The following is an 18451-nucleotide window of genomic DNA, read 5'->3' as shown; positions in this document are numbered from 1 at the left end:
GAGAGTTGGACTGTGAAGAAGGCTGAGCGCCGAAGAATTGATGCTTTTGAACTGTGGTGTTGGAGAAGACTCTTGAGAGTCCCTTGGACTGCAAGGAGATCCAACCAGTCCATTCTGAAGGAGATCAGCCCTGGGATTTCTTTGGAAGGAATGATGCTAAATCTGAAACTCTAGTAGTTTGGCCACCTCAGGCGAAGAGTTGACTCATTGGAAAAGACTCTGATGCTGGGAGGGATTGGGGGCAGGAGGAGAAGGGGCCGACAGAGGATGAGATAGCTGGATGGCATCACTGACTCGATGGACCTGAGTCTGGGTGAACTCCGGGGGTTGGACAGGGAGGCCTGGCGTGCTGCAATTCATGGAGTCACAAAGAATCGGACATGACTGAGCAACTGAACTAACTATAGTACATACGGAGAAGGCAATGGCAACCCACTCCAATACTCTTGCCTGGAAAATCCCATGGATGGAGGAGCCTGGGAGGCTATAGTCCATGGGGTCACTATAAGTCGGACACGACTGAGCGACTTCACTTTCACTTTTCACTTTCATGCATTGGAGAAGGAAAATGGCAACCCACTCCAGTGTTCTTGCCTAGAGAATCCCAGGGACGGGGGAGCCTGGTGGACTGCCGTCTATGGGGTCACAAAGAGTTGGACATGACTGAAGCGACTTAGCAGCAGCAGCACAGTACATAAAGTAATTTAATTGTTTGACATAGAACCCTGTTTCCCAACACTCTTAGAAACTTGCAGGGGAACAGTTTTTCATGGACATTAGTTTGGTAAATGGCTTATTTAACCAATTATATATAGTTTGGAAATACATATTTTAAAATAAATAGTTTACCCTATTATGTACTGTTTTTTTTGTAATTCCTTTTTTTTTTCCTTAATGCATAATAAGACATATTCTTTAAGATTTTAGAACTGAGGAAACATCTTGATGAACCTTGAAAACTATTCATTTCATGGCACTTCAGACAGCCATCTAGTTATAACCAATTTGTTCTCCTTCATTCTTTGTAAAATTCCATAGCAACCCAAATCAAGTTTCTGTTTTTACTGAAGAGAATCATTGTGCTTTCTAAAGCTGTCTCAGCAATAGCAGCTTCCTGTTGCAGTCAATATTCTTGGAGGCATATATTCCTTAACCAGGCATATGTCAAACTTACAAATATCCAGTTTTTCATCCTTTGATCCTTCACTATTTGAGGTATTTGAAATTTTTAGTATGTCAGAAAGACTCAAAGTACTATTGGGTTGGCAAGAAATTTCATCCTAATTTTGTAAGCTAGTATGGAAAAAAGCTAAACGAACTTTTTGGCCAACCCAATAGAATGATGACAAAATTCAAAGGGATATGTCTTTGGGGCAATATGTCTTTGCCCCTGCCTCTAACAAAATAAATCTTTCTATATTTAGGGACAAGGTTTGCAAGTTGTCTTTTAATATCGAATCACAATTGATACTAGAGCATGTATGCCTTTTTCTAAACAATTTATATAATAGGATATAAGATATAGTAATGAATCTGCTACACTTATATGTAATGAATCAGCTATACTTATATATCCACAGCTTATTCATTTACCAAGTGCCTACTATCCTTTAAAGCAGTCATCTTATGAGATGATTCTAATTCTCATGGTGCTAGCATAAATAAAAATATTACTGACATTCATTGAGAATTGCCTTTAAAGAGTTCCCCAGATGTATATAAAAATTAGTAAATTATTTTAAATCGCAGATTGTTCTATTTTTTACTTCCTATCTTTCCCCCTTCCTTTACCCTTTTGCTTAATTCTGCTCCTTTCCTCTTTCTTTTATCCTTTATCCATAGCTTATATACCTTCTAAAAGAGACTACGGTTAGTGCTAGATAGAGGCAAGTGGTAGTGGGGAAAAGGACTTTTAAGGAAAGTAAGCATAAGACCAATTTCTAGTTTGTGGTTCTTAATCAGGTGTGTGCCTACGTCACCCATGGGGTCCAGACCCACAGGCTCTTAGACTCAATTCTGTAAGACCTAGAAAAAGAGATATTTTCTTCATCCATTGCCATTACCTTTTGATCTGACTGTTTCATCATAAACAAAGACACCTGTTGAGCTTCTAACTAGGTACATTCCCAGGAACTGTAAGTGAATGCAAAAAAACAAAACAAAACGTGTATAAGTTGGTTTTAGAAGGCAAAAGCAGTGATCCTCCTTAATCTTGACTACATATCAGAATCACCTAATGGAACATTAAAACATAACACAAAGAAACAAATATATGTTATAGCACTAGCCCTGGAAGATTTTGATTCAATAGTTTTCATGTGGTGTGGGTCCTAGGAATCTGTTTTTAAAAGTCCTCACAAGTGATTCAGATGTGAACAGCACATCTTGGTTGATAATCACCAAATCAGAGCAAGGAAGGAATCTTAGGACATGAGGAGGATTTTAAATAGGATATATTGGGAGGCTCATTTGTGTAATCTCTATTGTTATAAAAGTACTACAGGCAATGATATCTAGAAAGTATCACATATAGAATGATGGACTGTATTATGCATGTCCTGAAAGTTTTATTATTTCAATTGTACCCTATTTGAATCATTGGATTTAAGAAACACTTTTTCCTCTTATTGTGCAGACTATTTTCAAGTTACATTTTAATTTATTTGTACAGGATCAGGCTGGCCATTTCCATCAAGTGTGGTATGATGACCCTCAGAGCATTTCTCTAAAGGCATCATATGTACAAAAACGTGGCATACTCGGCATTGGCATGTGGCATGCAAACTGCCTTGACTACTCTGGAGATGCTATAGCAAAACAGCAAACTGAAGAAATGTGGAAAGCCTTAAAACCAAACCTGTGACCAGAGATGAACATCTTGGGTTAAACTATGAAGATTTAGAAAAATGATCTGTTTAAATCTATCTAGTTTCTGGAAGAGATGAAAAAATTTAGACCTTTTTTCATGTTCTTATATGTTTTAGTTATTAGTATTCTCAAAAACAGATAAAGAACAAAGAAATGCTTTGTTTGAAATTGAAAAATACCTATGTATATCTTCTGTGTACAACAACATAAAGGTAAAGGTAAGAAGCAAGTCAACTTACCATGTCAAATATTCCCCTGTAAGAAGTTTAATACTGTAGTTGGGAACAATTGCTTTCAGAATTTTATTATGCTAAAATTTTAAATGATAATAAATGATAAAATATATACTTACAAATCAGTGACAATTTATAAATATGTATAATTTGAAGTGGAAATTGTTTGCCTAGGGATAGATTTTTAAAAATTTAGTCTGGGAATCTATTTTATACTTTTTTCAATAAATTTTAAACCTGCAATTTTGTGTCTTTAGGTTCATCAAATTGATGCAAATAATTTTTCTGCTTCCCGATTTCTTATAACACTCATGTTCTTGGAGTCACTTGAATGAAACTCACTTAAGTCTCCAAAGGGGGAAAAAATGAATATAAAAGATCAAAATACTTAGAAAATACAAGAAGGTAACTTAATAGTAATTTTTGAATTAGTACGTTAGATATATATTATATTTACCAACTAAATTTTTTTTGAGGTTGTATCTGAAATGTTTACAAAAAACTTGATGTTGAACCCAGTTCTGTTCATTGTCATTTACCCTCCCAAATTATTAATATTCCTTCACTGATGGACATCTGTATATCCTGGTTAGTTTTGTTTGCATAGTTAAATTTTTTCAATTTCTACATCTGTGTTTTGATTATCTAAAGATATTAGTTTCTTAACTGTTGTTTTCTTCCTAAAAGAGAAATTTTGTGCAAATAAATGTACAAGGGTCTATGTTTCCTTTCTCAAGCCAATTTAGAATATTGTGTTGCATTTATATTAATTCCTATAAATTCTTAGATTAAAAATCTGCACTCTTAAACTCTGGATTTACATAAATCCTGCCTTCCCTGTGCATTCTGTCCTCTTCAAATTGGGATAAATGATGGTTGAGTCTTCTGTTATGAGAATAATTCATTTCCTACTTGTATGATTATTTATGGCAAAGTAAAACCAATCATTTTCCATAGTATTTGCTGATTACTATTGTCTTTGTGTTTTTAAAATAAATTTAAAAGATTTAAATTCTCAGTACTAATCTCTTATAGCTGTGAATGCAAGTTAGACTCATTTTTTTATTTTTTATTTTTTTTAGATCAAATAGATTTTTAATTCAATTGTATGTTCTCATTAAATACAGAAATTATACCTCTATTTTTTCTGTTACAAGTTACTATTATCGTTACAAGTTTCTGTTACTCTTATCTGTCATCTTTTTGTGTATTTTTTATTTATGCTGTTTTTCTCATTTTTCCTTTTTGGGCTTCTTTTTTTAAAATTATTTAATTATTATTATTTTACTTTACAATATTGCATTGGTTTTGCCATACATCAACATGCATCCGCCACGGGTGTACACGTGTTCCCAATCCTGAACCCCCCTCCCACCTCCCTCCCCATATCATCCCTCTGGGTCATCCCAGTGCACCAGCCCCAAGCTTCTGTATCCTGTATCGAACCTGGACTGGCGATTCATTTGTTATATGATATTATACATGTTTTAATGCCATTCTCCCAAATCATCCCCCCCTCCCTCTCCCACAGAGTCCAAAATACTGTTCTATACATCTGTGTCTCTTTTGCTGTCTTGCATACAGGGTTGTCGTTACCATCTTTCTAAATTCCATATATATGCGTTAGTATACTGTATTGGTGTTTTTCTTTCTGGCTTACTTAACTCTGCATAATTAAAATTAAAAGCTTCTGCACAACAAAAGAAACTATAAGCAAGGTGAAAAGACAGCCTTCAGAATGGGAGAAAATAACAGCAAATGAAGCAACTAATAAACAACTAATCTCAAAAATATACAAGCAACTCCTACAGCTCAATTCCAGAAAAATAAACAACCCAATCAAAAAATAGGCCAAAGAACTAAATAGACATTTCTCCAAAGAAGACATACAGATGGCTAACAAATACATGAAAAGATGCTCAACACCACTCATTATCAGAGAAATGCAAATCAAAGCCACAATGAGGTACCATTTCACGCCAGTCAGAATGGCTGCGATCCAAAAGTCTACAAGCAATAAATGCTGGAGAGGGTGTGGAGAAAAGGGAACCCTCTTACACTGTTGGTGGGAAAGCAAACTAGTACAGCCACTATGGAGAACAGTGTGGAGATTCCTTAAAAAACTGGAAATAGAACTGCCATACGACCCAGCAATCCCACTGCTGGGCATACACACCGAGGAAACCAGAATTGAAAGAGACACGTGTACCCCAATGTTCATCGCAGCACTGTTTATAATAGCCAGGACATGGAAGCAACCTAGATGTCCATCAGCAGATGAATGGATAAGAAAGCTGTGGTACATATACACAATGGAGTATTACTCAACCATTAAAAAGAATACATTTGAATCAGTTCTAATGAGGTGGATGAAACTGGAGCCTATTACACAGAGTGAAGACTCATATTTATTAAAAAATTTTTCATTTTACAGTCATACTAGGTATTATATTTTAAGACTACTTAAAAGTGAAAATGATAAAATATAGTACTGTAAAATAAAATGTAATACATTTGAAACCTTAAAAAATAGCCAAATAACTACCATTTTGCTTTTTTACACCTATATTTCCTGAAACACTGTATAATAGCCACAAGAAAAGTGAAAAGATGTAAAACTTATAATTTATATGAAACAAGGAGAACAATGGTTAAATAAATACGTTCAAGTAAGTAAATAAAATTTTTTTTTTGGCCACACCACAATGCATGTGGGATCTTAATTCCTATACCAGAGATTGAACCTGCACTCCCTGTAATGGAAGTGCAGAGTCTTAATCACTGGATTTTGACCAATTAAAGTTTTAAATTAACATACCTAATTGAGATTGAAAAGTTGTATTAAGTTTCTTCTGTGCCAGTTCAGCTTTCAATGTGCGTAAATCTGAAATTGCTTGTTTTCTCATCTATAAAAAAGAATTGTCTTTCAAAAATGAACTTCCATCTTTTCTAAAATTATATAATTGTCATATAAATAAGGGTTTTTGAAATAGCTTTCATGTCTTCTCTCATTTGCCTTCAGTCCCTTTGCTTGCACTGGATTACTATGGTAAATGTATCATTCATAAGTCCCTTTGAGTAAGCATGCTTATCTACTGCTAGTTATGCTACCAAATAATTTCACTTATTAGTATATAAGCATGATAAAAAATAAATGGTTCTAAAAAACTAGAGTGAGAAAGAATTTTATCTTTCATTTATTTCAGTATCTTCTCAATGTGTAAAGAAAATGGTAAAAGCAAAAAACCTCTGACTCCTAAAGAAATTACAAAAAAACTTAATTTCCTGACCTTAGAAACCGAGCAAGTACTTAAGAAATATAATAGTGTGGTAAGCACTCTTTTAAGTGCATTAACCCCCTAGATTCTTCCAGAAATTTAATTGAAGCAGATACTGTTATTCCTCCTCATTTTACAGCTAAGAAAACTGAAATGCCTAGAGTTAAGTAAATTGCTAAGGTATAAAACCAGAAAGTGGCACAGCCAGAATTCAAACTTAGACCATCTGCTACCAGAACTTGCCATTCTGAGTATTGTCTGTGGACCAGCAGCATCAGCATCACCTGGGAGTCTGTTAGTGCTGAAGATTTTCAGGCTTCCCCCAGAGATCTATTGAATCAGATCCTGCTAGTTTTAACAGGATCTCCAGGTGATACAACATTGAACTTTGAGAAGCAGATTGTGTTATATTATTTGAATATGATTGCAACAGTCAAAATAGGTTTTCTGCTCCTTAGATCTGTATCTTATGTGTAGATACATAAATTCTTATAATGTATCTTATAATGTCTTCTATGTGACAGTTAGGTCCTATGGTTAATGTAGGATTTTTTTCACCTGCAGCCTGTAAGCTGAAAACATGGTTCTCTTTTTTACATGTCTTTCCTGTTTTTTCACTATAATTCTAATTTGGGTTCAAACCATTTACATGTAATATTTATAAGGCTAAAATATACAAAAAATGGTAAGAACTAATGTGTATGCTTTCCAGAAGAAAAGGGCATGAGGAAGTTGTAATTGAAGGCCTTGGTGGGTCTTCTACCCATTCAACTATCCTTAAGTGGACAAGTTTTACGCTTGATTTCTCTCCTTTTTCTGAATACACAGGAGTTTTCATTCACTGAATGTACTATTTTTTTTTGAGTGTATACTGTATAAAAATGTCAAATAACTTGTTTTTTTTTTGTTATTTAAAATTGTCCTTTACCTTTTTCCTTTCCTGTAGTTTTAAGCTTCTCAGTGCTGAGCCAGAGTTTAGTCTGGAGAATGCTGCTAGTGAAAAGAATCTAGAACAGTGCTGTCCAATAGAGTAGCCACTTGCCACATGTAACTATTTAACCTGAAAGTAACTAAAATTAAATCTAAAATTCAATTCCTCAGTCACACAACAATCTATATATCAAGTGTTCAACATCCTTATGTGGCTAGTGGCTACCTTATCAGACAGTGCAGGTCTTAAACATTTCCACCACCACAGAAAGTTGTATTGGACAGTGCTAATTCTCGACAGGGGTCATTATTCTCTGTCATAAAGCTACTTCTGATAAAGAGAGCACTCATATAACATTGCATATATATATATATATGAAAACAACCAGAGTAAATGAGATAATTACCCAAGAGAGGAGAAAATATTAAAATTAAATGGGAGCTCAGAGAGTTCAGTGGTTTGTCCGACTTAGGTATGAATGATGCTAATGTATGAAAATTACTTCTTTAAAAATATTTTATGGAAACTCTGTACTGATTCATGAGCTTCCCTGATGGCTCAAGAGGTAAAGAATCTGCCTGCAATGTCTCCTGGTTCTGACAGGAGACATGGGTCTGATCCCTGGGTCATGAAGATCTGCTGGAGAAGGAAATGGCAACCCACTCCAGTATCCTTGCCTGGAAAATCCCATGGACAGAGGAGCGTGGCGAGTTACAGTCCATGGGATCACAAACAGTCGGACAGGACTGAGCATATGATGAATGGATGGGATACTGATTCACAAGGTTCTTTTACTTTATTTCTTAGTGAAATTTTACTAAGTTTTGCTTTGGCCTTGTTAGGAATCTTTTCACAGGATTTCATTATTATTCTTGTACTTTTTTCACTCATGCTTTTTTGTTAAGGTAACAATTTTAAGACAATCCTTACTGCCTTTACACTATTAACAAGCAAAGTTAAAACACCAAAGTAGTTTATTTCAAGATAAATGTTATAATCTTATTAGGGGAAATTCAAAGTACCTTAATTTCTATTATGAGTTTCATTTTGTCAGTATCCAGTTTTCTCTTAAGTTGATCAATAGCATGTTGTACTTCAGTGATCTGGATGATAAGGTAATTCTGTATGGGACATATAAAGATGTCTTTGTTTAGTATAACATCTGCCTTTTAAATTTTTAATTCTTTGTCAATATGAACAACAAAAAGATCAAATATCAAAAGAGCATATCATGAAAATAACCTATTCCATAAAATAAGCTTGTTGCTTTGCAGTAAATTATTGAGTTGTTTAAATTATTGAGTTGTTAATTTCTTATGCTTTAGGGACCACTTTCCTTTATGTTCTACTACCATTTTAATGTATTATAAAAATAAATAGGTATTTGTAAAATTTACCATTAAATTAGCACCATAGAATCCAACAACTATTACTATAAGATTAATATACTAGGTTTAAGATACTTAGCATGACTTCAGAAATTGGCATAATGGTTTATCAGTGGAATCATAATAGAATCACATTAAAATATTTAATAATGAAATATTTTATTTTATAAGAAAATCTGTTAATATGAAAAAACCTATTTTAGTTAAGTAAAGATTACTTAAGTAACCTTTTGGTTACTTTTGTTCAGCAAAGTTTGTGAGTTGCTATTGTTCATTGTTCAGTTGTTAGTTGTGTCTGATTCTTTATGACCCCATGGGCTGTAGCATGCCAGGCTTCCCTGTCCTTCACCATCTCCTGGAGCTTGCTCAAACTCATGTCCGTTAAGTCGGTGATGCCATTCAACCATCTAGTCCTTGTCGTCCCCTTCTCCTGCTGTCAATCTTTCCCAGTATAAGGGTCTTTTCCAATGAGTTGGTTCTTCCCATCAGGTGGCCATAGCATTGGAGCTTCAGCTTCATCATCGGTCCTACCAATGAATATTCAGGATTGATTTCCTTTAGGATGGACTGGTTTGATCTCCTTTCAGTCCAAGGGACTCTCAAGAATCTTCACCAACATGACAGTTCAGAAACATCAATTCTTCAGCGCTCAGCCTTCTCCATGGTCCAACTCTCACATCCATACATGACTACTGGAAAAACCATGAGATGGTTTAGTCACTAAGTCATGTCCAAATCTTGCAACCCCATGGAATGTCGCCTGCCAGGCTCCTCTGTCCATGGGATTCTCCAGGCAAGAATACTGGAGTGAGTTGCCATTTCCTTCCCCAGGGGATCTTTCTGACACAGGAATCAAACCCAGGTCTCCTGGGTTGCAAGTAGATTCTTTGCCAACTGAGCTACGAGAGGAAAACCGTATCTCTGATTATACAGACCTTTGTTGGCAAAGTAATGTCTCTGCTTTTAAATATGCTCTATACGTTTGTCATAGCTTTTCTTCCAAGGAGTACGTGTTTTTTAATTTCATGGCTGCAGTCACAGTCTGCAGTGATTTTGGAGCCCAAGAAAATAAAGGCTGTCACTGTTTCCATTGTTTCCCCATCTATTTGCCATGAAGTGATGGGACTAGATGCCATGAACTTAGTTTTCTGAATGTTGAGTTTTAAGCCAGCGTTTTCACTCTCCTTTTTCACCTTTATCAAAAGGCTCTTTAGTTCCTCTTTGCTTTCTGCCATAAGGGAGGTATCATCTGCATATCTGAGGTTATTGATATTTCTCCCAGCAATCTTGATTCCAGCTTGTGCTTCATCCAGCCCGGCATTTTGCATGTCATCTGCATATAAGTTAAATAAGCGGGGTGACCATATACAGCCTTGACGTACCCCTTTCCCAATTTGGAACCAGTGCTTTGGTTCTAACTTGCTTCTTGACCTGCATACAGATTTCTCAGGAGGCAGGTAAGGTGGTCTGGTATTCCCTTCTCTTTAAGAAATTTCCACTTTGTTGTGATCCACAGTCAAAGGCTTTGCCATAGTCAATAAAGCAGAAGTAGATGTTTTTCTGGAACTTTCTTGCTTTTTCTCTGATCCAGTGGGTGTTGGCAATTTGATCTCTGGTTCCTCTGCCTTTTCTAAATCCAGCTTGAACTGGATTTTCAAACTGGATTTTCTGGAAATTCTCAGTTCACATACTGTTGAAGCCTAGCTTGGAGAATTTTGACCATTACTTTGCTAGTGTGTGAGATGAGTGCAATTGTACAGTAGTTTGAGCATTCTTTGGCATTGCCTTTTTTTGGGATTGGAATGAAAACTGACCTTTTCCAGTCCTGTGGTAACTGCTGAGTTTTCCAAATTTGCTGGCATATTGAGTGCAGCACTTTTACAGCATCATCTTTTAGGATTTGAAATAGCTCAGCTGGAATTCCATCACCTCCTCCACTAGCTTTGTTTGTAGTGATGCTTCTTAAGGCCCACTTGAGTTCTCACTCCAGGATGTCTGGCTCTAGGTGAATGATCACACCATCGTGATTATCTTGGTCATTAAGATCTTTTTTGTATAGTTCTTCTGTGTATTCTTGCCACCTCTTCTTAATATATTCTGCTTCTGTTGGGTCCATACTATTTCTGTCCTTTAATGTACCCATCTTTGCATGAATTGTTCCCTTGGTATCTCTAATTTTCTTGAAGAGATCCCTAGTCTTTCCCATTCTATTGTTTTCCTCTTGTTTCTTTGCACTGATCACTGAGGAAGGCTTTCTTATCTCTCCTTGCTATTCTTTGTGAGGTGTAACTGTCTGGAAAGAAAGAATTTAAGCTGCTTTCATGAAAAGGACATTATCATATATTCAACTTGAGAAAACAGCAAGATAAAAAGTTTCAGTGATGCTTAAAAAAAATATCAGCTAATATGGAGAAAACTTTATTTAAAACTATTTGGATTTTATATTAAATTGACCTAAAATGGTAAACTTTTACTCATAGAAACAGAGTAGATGGGTGGTTGGTGGAAGCAGGAGGTGCAGGTTGGGAGAAATGGGTAACAGTGGTCAAAAGTTACAAACTTGTAGATATAAGATCTACAAGTTCTAGGGATGTAATATACAGCACAGGGGCTTTCCTGGAGGCTCAGACAGTAGAGAATCTTCCTGAAATGCAGGAGACCTGGGTTCGATCCCTGGGTGGGAAGACCCCCAGAAGAAGGGAATGGCCATCCACTCCAGTATTCTTGCCTAGAGAATCCCCACGGACAGAGGAGCCTGGCAGGTTACAGTCCATAGGGTTTTGCAAAGAGTCAGGCATGACTGAAGTGACTTAGCAGGCACACTCAACAGAATGTGAACATATTTAATAGTACCTTAGAGTCTGTGATGTTTGCAAGATTCTTTGGTCTCATCTTGATCTCCCTGGCTTTAAGTTGCATGAGCAATTTTTTATAGTGAAGTTCCACATCTTCTCGAAGTTTTGTTAAAACTTCCTCCAATGATGCTGTAACTTTCTTTGTTTCAAAGCACTTTTTTTTCCAACCACCACAGGCTTAAAAAAAAAAACAACAACAACAACAAAAAAACGCAAATGCTATAGTTTGATTAAACTTTTCAATCTGGAAAGGACCCTGGAGTTAATTCAAATCATCCCTCTCTCATATGCTGAGGAAATTAGAATTAAGAGAAAAATGTTTATTGAATTAAAAGGCCTACATATATAGTAAAATACTCTTAAATCCAGGGACCAAAATCAAGTTCTTCATGCTTGTACTTTTTTAGAAAATCTTTCTTCAAAATACTACCTATAACAAAATATGTATACTTTTATTTTGATTACTTTTATCCATAATCTGATTTGAATTCAGTATTTATATAATTAAAAATATAAAACAAAAAGGCAAAATATATATTTTCAGATTTTCCTTATTTTTCAGCCCGAAAATGACTTGTTTTATGAAATCAGTTGATTCTAATTCATCATTTATCAAAATTATTCCCAATATATCCCCAAACTGCTGTAGGGCAGAATTTCTTTCTTTTTTTTTTTTTTGCTATTCTTTTTTTAATTTTTTTTTTAATTTTATTTTATTTTTAAACTTTACAAAATTGTATTAGTTTTGCCAAATATCAAAATGAATCCACCACAGGTATACATGTGTTCCCCATCCTGAACCCTCCTCCCTCCTCCCTCCCCATACCATCCCTCTGGGTCATCCCAGTGCATTAGCCCCAAGCATCCAGTATCATGCATCGAACCTGGACTGGCAACCCGTTTCATACATGATATTATACATGTTTCAATGCCATTCTACCAAATCTTCCCACCCTCTCCCTCTCCCACAGAGTCCATAAGACTGTTCTATACATCAGTGTCTCTTTTGCTGTCTCATACGCAGAGTTATTGTTACCATCTTTCTAAACTCCATATATATGCGTTAGTATACTGTATTGGTGTTTTTCTTTCTGGCTTACTTCACTCTGTATAATAGGCTCCAGTTTCATCCACCTCATTAGAACTGATTCAAATGTATTCTTTTTAATGGCTGAGTAATACTCCATTGTGTATATGTACCACAGCTTTCTTATCCATTCATCTGATGATGGACATCTAGGTTGCTTCCATGTCCTGGCTATTATAAACAGTGCTGCGATGAACACTGGGGTACATGTGTCTCTTTCCCTTCTGGTTTCCTCAGTGTGTATGCCCAGCAGTGGAATTGCTGGATCATAAGGCAGTTCTATTTCCAGTTTTTTAAGGAATCTCCACACTGTTCTCCATAGTGGCTGTACTAGTTTGCATTCCCACCAACAGTGTAAGAAGGTTCCCTTTTCTCCACACCCTCTCCAGCATTTATTACTTGTAGACTTTTGGATCGCCGCCATTCTGACCGGTGTGAAATGGTACCTCATAGTGGTTTTGATTTGCATTTCTCTGATAATGAGTGATGTTGAGCATCTTTTCATGTATTTGTTAGCCATCTGTATGTCTTCTTTGGAGAAATGTCTATTTAGTTCTTTGGCCCATTTTTTGATTGGGTCATTTATTTTTCTGGAGTTGAGCTGTAGGAGTTGCTTGTATATTTTTGAGATTAGTTGTTTGTCAGTTGCTTCATTTGCTATTATTCTCTCCCATTCTGAAGGCTGTCTTTTCACCTTGCTAATAGTTTCCTTTGATGTGCAGAAGCTTTTAAGTTTAATTAAGTCCCATTTGTTTATTTTTGCTTTTATTTCCAATATTCTGGGAGGTGGGTCATAGAGGATCCTGCTGTGGTGTGTGTCAGAGAGTTTTTTGCCTATGTAGGGCAGAATTTCTTAAACATGACTTCTGGTTGAGAAAATTAGAAATTAAACTCTGTCAGTTTAAGGAATTGTTTTGACACTAATGAGATTCAAAATATAAACTTAATTGGAACACAAACTGCATGCTAGTATACCAGAATATGTTTATATTTCCTTTTTTAAGATTATCATGAAAACACCTTAAAATTCTATATTATAAGGTGATTTAATTAAAAATAAAAAACTACATGGAGCTTTAACTCAAGATTTTAACAATTTATCTCAGCCCTATATCTAACCCCACAGCAAGTTCTACTGGTACCACTCCCAAAATCCTTTGTGCATCTCCCACATTCTCCCCTCTTCAGTGCTGCATTCCTAGGCAATCCGCTATCATCTTTTGAAAGATGTATTATCTTTCTAATGGCCTCTCTGCTTCCATTCTTGCCCCTCTACAGGCTATTCCATCTTTCTAAAACATCTTTGCTGCTGCTGCTGCTAAGTCGCTTCAGTCGTGTCCAACTCTGTGCGACCCCATAGACGGCAGCCCAGCAGGCTTTTCTGTCCCTGGGATTCTCCAGGCAAGAATACTGGAGTGGGTTGCCATTTCCTTCTCCAATGCATGAAAGTGAAAAGTGAAAGTAAAGTCGCTCAGTCATGCCCGACTCTTAGCGACCCCATGGACTGCAGCCTTCCAGGCTCCTCCTTCCGTGGGATTTTCCAGGCAAGAGCACTGGAGTAGGTTGCAATTGCCTTCTCTGAAAACATCTTTAAAATACTTTAAATCACCTAAATCCAAAGGTTAAAAATCCTCTGATGTCTTCCCATATTACTTGTAACAAAACCCAACTTCTGGAACTGGCCTATCTGTTCCTTGCTGACCTTTTGATTTTCTCCCTCTACATTCTTTCTTACTGATCACACTTCAGCCACACTGGTCTTGGTTCAGGTCCTTAATTCTGAAAGCTTATTTCTATCTCTATATCTTGACTTTTAGTGTTCCTCCTGTTTGGACTCTTTTCCCCCTATCTTTTTACATGCTTGTTGTTGTTTAGCTGCCAAGTCATGTCCAACTCTTTTTGCCATCCCATGGACCATAGGCCACCATGCTCCTCTGTCCATGGGATTTCCCGGGCAAGAATACTGGAGGGGGTTGGGTTGCCATTTTCTTCTCCAGGAGATCTTCCCAACCCAAGAATCGAACCTGTGTCTCCTGCATTGGCGGGTGGATTCTTTACCACTGAGCCATCAGGGAAGCTCCTTCACATGTTTATCATTTTATTAATCAAACCTTAATGATATCTCCTCAAAGAAGCCTTCCTTGAAAAGTCTAGCTAAACCATCTCTCCTGCTCCACCACTCTTTACTTTACTCTTTTAATTTACTTTTTAGCTCTCATCAGTAGCTGATGAGACCACCAGCTATTTGTTTATTGTCTGTATCCTCCAATTAGAGGCAACCCCTTGAGGGCAGGGTCATGTTTGTCTTGTTTACTGCTGTAACCTCAGTATTTAAAACAATGCTGAGAACTGAGGTGCATAGTAGGTTCAATCAAATATTTGATGGCTGATAGATACATTTTATCTTGAAACATTCCTGTTGAAATAGAAAGTAAGTGATAATTCTCATTTTATAAATAGAGTGAGGCCCAAAGAGGAGAAATAACTTGTGTAAGTAAATGATTATTCTGGTATCAGGTCCTGGTCCTATGATTTCTAATTCATTGCTCAAATCTGTCTGATAAAATTGCTCTTTTTTCACTATAACATGGCCAAATCATTGCCACCTCTTCTGGGGTAACACTTTAATATTATGAGGTAAAACATTCAGAAGTACCTCCTGACATTGTCTGTAACCTTCAGTCAGATCTAGTACTAGAGCAATAATTTTGCTGTAAACTGAGAGATTCAAGGGATTAGATCTGATACACAAAGCACCTGAAGAACTATCACTGTACAGGAGGCAGTGATTAAAACCATTCCCAAGAAAAAGAAAGGCAAAATGGTTGTCTGAGGAGGTCTTAGAAATAGCTAAGAAGAGAAGGGATAGGCAAAGGAGAAAAGGAACAATATATCCATCTGAATGCAGAGTTCCAAAGAATAGCAAGGAGAGATAAGAAAGCCTTCCTAAGTTAATCAATGCAAAGAAATAGAAGAAAACAATAGAATGGGAAAGACTAGAGATCTCTTCAAGAAAATTAGAGACACCAAGGGAACATTTCATGCAAAGATGGGCACAATAAGGGACAGAAACAATATGGACCTAATGGAAGCAGAAGATATTAAGAAGAGGTGGCAAGAATACACAGAAGAACTATACAAAAAAGATCTTAATGACCCAGATAACCATGATGGTGTGATCACTCACTGAGAGCCATATCCCAAATTCCTGTTGGCTATTTATTTTACATATGGTAATATAAGTTTCCATGTTACTCTTTCCATACATCTCACCCTCTTCTCCCCTCTCTGCATGTCCATAAGTCTATTCTCTATGTCTGTTTCTCCATTGCTGCCCTGTAAATAAATTCTTCAGAACCTTTTTTGTAGATTCCATATGTGTGCACTAGAATATAATATTTATCTTTCTCTTTCTAACACATTTCACTCTGTATAATAGGTGCTAGGTTCATCTACCTCGTCAGAACTGACTCAAATGTGTTCCTTTTTATGGCCGAGTAATATTCCATTGTGTATATTACCACAACTTCTTTATCCATTCATCTGTTGATGGGCATCAAGGTTGCTTCAGTGTTCTGGCTATTGTAAATAGTGCTGCAGTGAACAATGGGATACATGTGTCTTTTTCAACCCGCATTTCCTCAGGGCATATGCCTAGGAGTGGGATTGCTAGGTCATATGGTGGTTTTATTCCTAGTTTTTAAAGGAATCTCCATACCATCTTCCACAGTGGCTGTATCGATCTATATTCCCACCAACAGTGCAACAGCATTAAAAATTCAATTATTTTTAAAAGCTGACATTTATTAATTTTAACAGTCATGTATTAAATAAGTGTTTATTAAGTGCCTACTGAGCTTAGTCACTGTTCTAGGGGCTGGGGAGATAGTAATAAGCCAACATAATCTTGTCCCTGCCCTCAAAGTGTTTATGGTCCAGTGGAGGTATGATGATCAAGTTAAGCAGTAGTGATACATCCTGATAACTACTATGATAAAGGAATTACAGATTCTACGCATGGGAGTACAGATGAAAAACACCTAAATCAAATGGAAGAGATCAAGAAAGGCTTCCAGGAAAAGTGGTAGATGTACTGGAATCTGAGCTTCCCTGGTGGCTCAGTCATTAAAGAATTTGCCATTTGATCCCTGGGTTGGGAAGATCCCCTGGAGAAGGAAATGGCAATCCACTCCAGTATTCTTGCTGGAACAATCCCATGGACAGCGGAGCCTGCCAGGCTACAGTTTATGAGATCACAAGAGTCAGACATGACTTAGCGGCTAAACCACCACCCACCATACTAGAATCTGAAGTGTGCCTCCTCTTGGCTCCATGCCTTCAGTCTTTTCCCTCTGCCATCTAAATCTTATCTTCTCCTTCTACTCCTTTCTTCAGAGTTCCTGGTTATTTCCTACTAATCATTCAATCTCAGCTTAGATACCACTCTTGAAGCCTTCTTTGAGTCCCTTAGTCTCCCCTAGATGCTCAGTTTTTTTGGTATGTGTGTCTGTTTGCTTTGCTAAATTGAATGAATGGGTGAATGAATGAGAGAAATGAGGTAAGAAAAATAGTTTCCTTGCAATAATTAGAAACAGATTTGTTAGAACTTATAGAAATGAAAAAAATGAGAAAGGGTGGAGGAAGCATAGGATAATGATTTGAGAGATGTTAAATAATTCAAGAGGCTTACATTTTGGGTTGTATTAGAAGATAGAAAGGGTAAAAGGTATATATGGAATTAACTGCCTTTCAGTTCAGTTCAGTCACTCAGTCATGTCCGAATGTTTGCCACCCCATGGACTGCAGCATGCCAAGCTTCCCTGTCCATCACTGACTCCTGGAGCTTGTTCAAACTCATGTCCATCGAATCAGTGATGCCATCCAACTATCTCATCCTCTGTTGTCCCCTTCTCCTCTTGCCTTCAATCTTTCCCAGCATCAGGGTCTTTTCCAATGAGTCAGTTCTTCCCATCAGGTGGCCAAAGTATTGGAGCTTCAGCTTTAGCATCAGTCCTTCCAATGAATGTTCAGGATTGACTTCCTTTAGCATTGACTGGTTTGATCTCCTTGCAGTCCAAGGGACTCCCAAGAATCTTCTCCAACACCATAGTTCAAAAACATCGATTCTTCGGTGCTCAGCTTTCTTTACAGTCCAACTCTCACATCCATACATGACTACTGAAAAAACCATAGCTTTGCCTAGATGGACTTTTGTTGACAAAGTAATGTCTCTGCTTTTTAATATGCTGTCTAGGTTGGACATAGGTTTTCTTTCAAGGAGCAAATGTCTTTTAATTTCATGGTCGCAGTCATCATCTGCAGTGATTTTGGAGCCCCCCAAAATAGTCTGTCACTGTTTCCATTGTTTCCCCATCTATTTGCCATGAAGTGATGGGACTGGATGCCATGATCTTAGTTTTCCGAATGTTGAGTTTTAAGCCAGTTTTTTCACTCTCCTCTTTCACTTTCATCAAGAGGCTATTTATCCCTCTTTGCTTTTTGCCATAAGGGTGGTATCATCTGCATATATAATATTATTGATATTTCTCCCTGTAATCTTGATTCCAGCTTGTGCTTCATCCAGCCCGGCATTTTGCATGATATACTCTGCGTGTAAGTTAAATTAGCAGGGTGTCAATATACAGCCTTGACTTACTCTTTTCCCAATCTGGAACCAGTCCATTGTTCCATGTACAGTTCTAACTGTTGCTTCTTGACCTGCACACAGATTTTTCAGGAGGCAGGTCAGGTGGTATTCCCATCTCTTTAAGAATTTTCCACAGTTTGTTGTGATCCACATAGTCAAAGGCT

General features: G+C 36.9%; 2 protein-coding genes across 2 annotated transcripts in view; one reads left to right on the top strand and one right to left on the bottom strand.

The window, feature by feature from the left end:
* CTBS (chitobiase, di-N-acetyl-) overlaps positions 1–3344 on the top strand; it is a 14278-nt gene extending 10934 nt beyond the window's left edge. The window contains exon 7 of the mRNA XM_010860304.1: positions 2672–3344. Coding sequence (XP_010858606.1) covers positions 2672–2863 — 192 coding nt within the window. The 3' untranslated portion in view covers positions 2864–3344. The remainder of the gene's footprint in view (positions 1–2671) is intronic.
* A 2575-nt stretch (positions 3345–5919) lies between these two features.
* The window catches only part of SPATA1 (spermatogenesis associated 1), a 53729-nt gene continuing 41197 nt past the window's right edge, over positions 5920–18451 (bottom strand). Inside the window, 4 exon segments of the mRNA XM_010860303.1 lie at positions 5920–5947; positions 5949–6007; positions 8333–8431; positions 11552–11730. Of these exon segments, the coding sequence (XP_010858605.1) occupies positions 5920–5947; positions 5949–6007; positions 8333–8431; positions 11552–11730 (365 nt within the window).

This window comes from Bison bison, unplaced genomic scaffold (assembly GCF_000754665.1).
Source record: "Bison bison bison isolate TAMUID 2011002044 unplaced genomic scaffold, Bison_UMD1.0 scf7180017864466, whole genome shotgun sequence".
NCBI lineage: Eukaryota > Metazoa > Chordata > Mammalia > Artiodactyla > Bovidae > Bison > Bison bison.
Note: the sequence above shows the minus strand (reverse complement) of the source record. Positions and strands in the feature narration are given on the sequence as shown.